Here is a 6,162-nt window from a genome sequence, read left to right on the forward strand (position 1 = left end):
TTAATGGCAAAGACAGACTGGCAGCTGTATGAGTTCATGGTGTTGGTGAAAAAGAGGTCCAGTACCTGTGCTTATATTTCAGAGTAGCAGCCATGTTAGTCTGTGTCCGTAAAAAGAAAAGGAGGACTTGTGGCACCTTAGAGACTAACCAACTTATTAGAGCATAAGCTTTCGTGAGCTACAGCTCACTTCATCGGATGCATTATATTATTATTTATAGAGAAGAGATCCCTCTAGCCAATAGATTTTGCACATGCAATACATTAAAACCTTTGGGTTTCACATCAGGAAAACTTGTAGTTTCCTGTAGTTTTTCAAAAATTTGGGGAAAAGACTGTTGTGGAAAGAAACATAAAATGTTACAGATCTCCTTAGGTGACTTTCTTCCACCTCTTGTGTCTTGTCATTATCCTAATTTTTATGTTTGTACAGCACCTAACACAATGCAGCCATGATCTGTGATTGGGGATTCTAGGAACTACAGTTATGCAAATAAAAATAATTAAAACCAAATGTGTGGATTTTTGTATAATTTTACCAGCAACTGCTGGTTAAGTCAGGAAGAAAGGAACATTAGTTTGTCTGAACCACTTAAAATAAAAAAATCCTTACTTTAAAATGTAGAGATGTGTATAGCCCAATGTGGGGGAGAATTATTTTTTAGTAGTTAGGGAAGTCAGTGAAGAGAGAACTGGAGTCCCATGGAGGTCAGTGGACAATCTGATCCTCAATTTTAAAATAGGCTCCATGCTCTTGTAAAGGATGGACATTAGGTCTGGCATGCCAGAGGGCTTGCATGTGTATCAGGTTTGAATATTGATTGTTAAGGGATGGATTGTTACCCAGAAATGTTGAAACATCATGTATGCAAAGTAGAACTTCCACAGCTAAGGTTAAGACCAAGTCAATTGCTCTTCCTGCTCAGAGATGGATTAAATCTGAAATTCCAGCATTAACTTCCTTTGCCCTGCAAGGCTCATCACTGGGAATGAATTTGTTTCTTGCCCCCCCCCCTTTTTCCTTTTGTTTTTTTCCCTGTTGTTTTTTATCCCCCCATGTTATGTTGTTACAGCACATAACATAATGGGGCCCAGATCCCTGAGTGCGGCTCCAACGCACAACTGTAACACAAAGAATAATACGTTGTTTCTGGAGGCAACGGGTTTGTGGAAAATGTCTTTATTTTTATAACTAAAATTAAGAAGCAAAACAGAAAATTTGTGGAACTTTACTAATTTCACCTATAGTCATCCTGGGTGGCTTAGATCAGGGAGTATGCAAAACAGAAATTGACGCACAATGCTTTTGCCTTGTTTTCCTAGTCTGTGCTCCTGCTGAATGGGTTTTGCACAAACAAGAGTTATGTCGCCCTAAAAGGACAAGAAAGAAAAATCCTTTGTGATTAGAAATATCTTGTTCACACTAGCATCTGGATTGGGGAACGCTGGCATCTGTGCAATATGGAGAGCAAAATACTGTGAAATTACAAGAATAATCTACCCAGTGTCATTTACATGTACACATTAGAGAGAATGCATTGGGTATTGCTCTGCTTTGATTTTGGGGGGGGTTTAGGTGGCAAACACTATTGAAAAGAAAAATATTTTAATTCTGAACAGGTAATAGACTAATTGAAACCCAGACAAAGCAGCACAGCCTTATTTTCACCATCAGTGAACTTAGTCACCCTTGTGGGAGCACACGCCTCTGTTCTCTCAGAGGATTCTACAGAAAGATTCAGTGCAATAGCTGGTCTGCGATTTAACAAGCTGGAATATTGCACATTCGTACAGGAGAAGTGAGTATTTAGGATTCAGCACAGCCTATCAACTGACTTGTTATTAATATCTTCAACTAAAAGTCATGCCAGCTCAGCAGGCCAACAGTCTCGTCTTCCTGCTGAACAACAGCATAAACCTCATTTCCCTTGGAACAGTCTCTGCCGTCAGTTGGGAAGTGTAATTAGAGCTTGGATGGTCACAGTTAAAATGATCAAATCCGGAGACCTAGAAGTTGTTCTTGAGATGAAGTATAAAGCATTATTTAATGTATTTTTACTGCTCTTCGTTTTCTATTGCAGGATGTCTGCAATGACCACTGCCATCCACGTCCACACTGCTCTGCTCAGAAGGACACTAAACATATTCCAACGGGAGAGGCAAGCTTCACCAAGTCTCAGGGGGGTCACTGTATGTGTCAAGGCTGGGCAAGGCCTCAAACTGAAGATTTTAGGGAGGAATTTGAAAGCATTTCTGTCCCATTGAAATAGAATAATGTAATGAGGTAAGTTTAAACCACCTTGTGTTCAGTTAGGCCTCCTTAGACCTACTTACGAGTATGTACAAGAGGGGTATCTAATCGGTTGGTATAACTTAAATTGTGAGGGGATCTATGCTAAAGTCAGGTTTAGCTTATTTTATTTTACACATATTTATACCTCCAACCCCCCATGTTTGTTGCTGTTTTTGGTACGCTCCTTTTTCTGGCCCCTTGGCTTGTGAGTTATACCAATTTAGACTCAATCAAGCTGGGTGGACTATATTCAGAAGTGATGTGTAAGTGGGGATAGGTGTGCAACATGTTATAGATTGATAGAAAGCCACAAGGCTGAGGGAGTCCAGAGAGCTGGTGTGATGAGCACATTGAGGGGGCCAGGAGAAGATGTGAGTTACACATGCTTAAACTTGCCTCTGAATATGCCCTTTGTATCTATTCACTGGAAATATATCTACAGACAGAAATGGCAAATAGGAAGGTATCTGTGTTATTCATGAAGCGGTAGATGCTTGAGCACTTCACTTATGATATCTAAATGACTATAGTAAAGTTTAGAGCATCACTTATGGAAATGTAAGTAAAACGTTCAAAAACCATTCAAATTTCCCTTTCCTTTGGCCTGCTGTATCTAAATTGCTACTGGGAATTACAGAAGACTCTTATTTTGAGGCTGGGGAATAGAAAAAAAAGACAGTGCATTCTGGCTCTGTCATAGTGAAAATTACAGAAATGTCTTTGACGTCTCTTAGCATAAATGTTCATAAAACTTTGGAGAATAGATCCTTCAAGTCTATTGTTCTGTAACATATTTATTCACATCACAAAAGCTGCATTAAAATAACACTGAGGGTCTCAGAGATGCATTCACAGGGAAGGATTAACCTGCTAATCTGGCATCGTTGACAAGAGGATGTTTAGGGTGAGCTGCTTGGCTGTGTTTAAAGAAAGTTTTGACTCTTACGCTTACTACCTTTCCATACCAGCTCACACGGGATGCACCTTGGGCCTCTTCAGAGTGGTTACATCTTCACTTGTGTGTATAAGACCCCACAGGTTTAGAACCCAGGACTGTAGACCTGCCAGGCAGCTGGCATCTCCAGGCTGCTAGTGACAGCTGCGACCAGCTTGTGGACCCAGACCATATGTACCATGGGAAGTTGGGTCTGACAGGCAGCAGCCTCATGGTGCCTGATTGGCTCCCTGCCCTATATAAACCCAAAAAACATTCCAGGAAGTCCTGGCAACAGCATGGTTTGCCTATAGCTGCCATGATCATTCCTGCTCCTGAATTCCTGGCTTTGACCTCGGCTTGATTTGAACTTTGCCTCCTGACTCGGAGCCTGAAACTGGACTCTGACTGTGGCCTGGAACCTGACTATGAACTCCTCTGCTATTTCCAGCCTCAGCTTTGCACCTGCTCTGACCCTTGTTGGGATCCTGACAGTGTGTGATGATTTGAATAAGGGCCCCCCATACTTCCTATAGGACACCCTCTAGTGAACCTTTATATGCTTAGGGGCTGTGAGGAGAGACAAGATGGCTTTGTGGTTAAAGTTCAGAACTGGGAGTCAAGAGATCTCAGCTCTATTCCTGGCTGTGCCACAGATTTAATGTGTGATCATGGGCAAATCCCTTATCTTCATCTTTGACCATTTTTTTCCCTAAAGGGTATACTCTGTCTCAAACAGAAGTTATGGGCTTGATGGAGAAATTACTGGGTGAGGTTCTATGGCCTGTGCTATGCGGGAGGTCAGACTAGATGATCATAATGGTCCCTTCTGGCTTTAAAATCCATGGAAAAAGGATACAGTGTTTACCTACTTCACATCTTAATTCATTAATATTTGGAAATTGCTTTGACAACTTGGGATAAGTGCAAAGAATAAGTGTCGTCTCTCGTTTTTAAAACCTTCCATCTGAAATCTACGTATGTCTTTTAGGCTGCATTAACAATTTTACAAGTTTCCTTTTTTACAGTTTTTTTCTCATTCTCCCTCTGATTTTTTTCCAAAATGAAAAATAATTTTGCAGAAATAAACTATCGTTTCAAAATATCTATCTCTTAAAATGTCCTTGCCACATGGGACAAATTAATTGAAATTTACAAATTTGCCGTGTAAGAGTTTCACCAACTTTTCCATACAGAGCTTTATTTGGAGCCAAAAATAGTGATATTTTGCCCTTGCAAAAAGTCTTTTAAGGTGAACATTTTCATAGTGAAAATTGCCTTTCATGCAGCGCATTGAAACCAGTGACAAGATTTAAAGGGTTTGTGTCTCTCATTAGTTCAATGTGATTTTATGTGACTGCAGGCTGCATCTTCAATGCAAAATAACTAGATCCCTTCTTGAAAGAACTGCCATTTCTCTCAGCAAATATTGGTTCCAAACTTACAAAGGGTCAGAGAACATGGCTGCCACTGAGCGCAGCAGACAAGCTTCTTATTAATTACTGCTGGGAAAAAGTTGACATAAACCTCCCTAAATGAATTAAGAAAGGTAAATCTACTGATTACTCCACAGGTTGCTTGCTGGCCTTCTCTTCCTGTCAGAAGGAGATTAATACAGAAGCTGCCTCCTCCAGTCTTGCTAATAAATATTCACTGAGCCATTCTCAGAGAGATTTGATCCTGATTCTGGAGACATGCATGCAGCCTGGCTGTGAACCCTGGGGATTCAGATCAGCAGAAGGTAATCAGTTTAAACTTACAAATTTTATTAAGTTTATTTCTTATCTTCTGAAGTTATTTTTAATATAGAAAATAGATATTTCCTTTTTTCTGCTTTTTAGTGCTTTTGCCTGTCTCCACAAATCTGAGAAGCACATGACAGGAGAATTAATCTTAAAAAGGTACAAAACTGAATATTTAAATGAGGGGGATCACGGAATTCTGTACACTAATGAGATAAGCTGCTTTGAGTGAAGGCTAGTGCAGCTTTGGCCCATTTAAAGGCTTCTGATATGATCTTCAATTCTGAGGAGATAAAATGGGGCGGCTTCTTTTCTCAAGTGGGATCCTGCTCAGTATAAATTACACAGGCTTCTTTTTCCCCATGAAGCTTACTCTGAGAGAATAGTTTCTGCCTGGCTGCCACCTTGTTCGCCTACCCCTCTGTATCTGGCTGGCACAGAGAAGCCCCTATTGATGAATACTGGTTTTTGGTAAGATATAGGAAAGGTGTATCTTACACAGAAATTGAATTAGTAGGGAGCAAAAACCATTCCTGAACATGGTTGGTAAAGGTAACCTGGACATCACAAAACGCCACCTTTCTCTTGTCCAAGGACACTCTCTCTTACACAGTTTGCAGTGCATCTTGCTTGTTTGTTTGTTAATATATAGTTATCTGGCACGTCAAAGATTAGATGTTTGCACACTCATATGCAGGTTGTCATGCAGCAAGAGAACTACACATCACTATATAAGAATATTTTGAATTGTACTACTTCCCTTCACTGCATTTTGCAGCCTTCCACTGTCCCCGATGTTGCTTGAATGTCTTTCTGGTCTATCTTCAGCAAGTCGTTCCCCTGCAGCTAATTAGCTGCTTTGTGCATATGGGGAAGTGTTTTATTTGCATGATCAAATAATCAGCAGGTTATTGGCCCATCCATACTTGGCTCTCAGTTCTGTTCTCATAAATTCTGGTAAAACCTAAGTCAAGGGAGAGTAAAGGGTTACTGTGATCCTGAGAACAAAAAGCCCATTCCACAGGCACATAGTGTATCCTTCATGAAAAGCTCAATGCACAGTGCCTGGGCTCGTGGAATTTCAAGGCAGAACAGCCCAGAGACAATTAGATGAGGGCTTTTCCTTTCTGAACAAGCGTTATTCAGATTGATATTTTAATTACATTTGAGGTAATAAAACAAGATTTCGAGAGT

The 6,162-nt window shown here is 40.4% G+C and overlaps 1 protein-coding gene across 1 annotated transcript in view; it reads left to right on the forward strand.

Annotated features, from left to right (window-relative positions):
• Positions 1 to 2,264, forward strand: part of LOC311510238 (uncharacterized protein) — a gene marked incomplete at its 3' end in the record, with an annotated part of 363,491 nt that extends 361,227 nt beyond the window's left edge. Inside the window, exon 4 of the mRNA XM_084609763.1 lies at positions 2,081 to 2,264. Within this exon, the coding sequence (XP_084465889.1) occupies positions 2,081 to 2,264 (184 nt within the window). The remainder of the gene's footprint in view (positions 1 to 2,080) is intronic.
• Positions 2,265 to 6,162: the final 3,898 nt, after the last annotated feature.

This window comes from Lepidochelys olivacea (assembly GCF_965140295.1).
Source record: "Lepidochelys olivacea isolate rLepOli2 genome assembly, chromosome: 19".
Classification (NCBI taxonomy): Eukaryota; Metazoa; Chordata; order Testudines; family Cheloniidae; genus Lepidochelys; species Lepidochelys olivacea.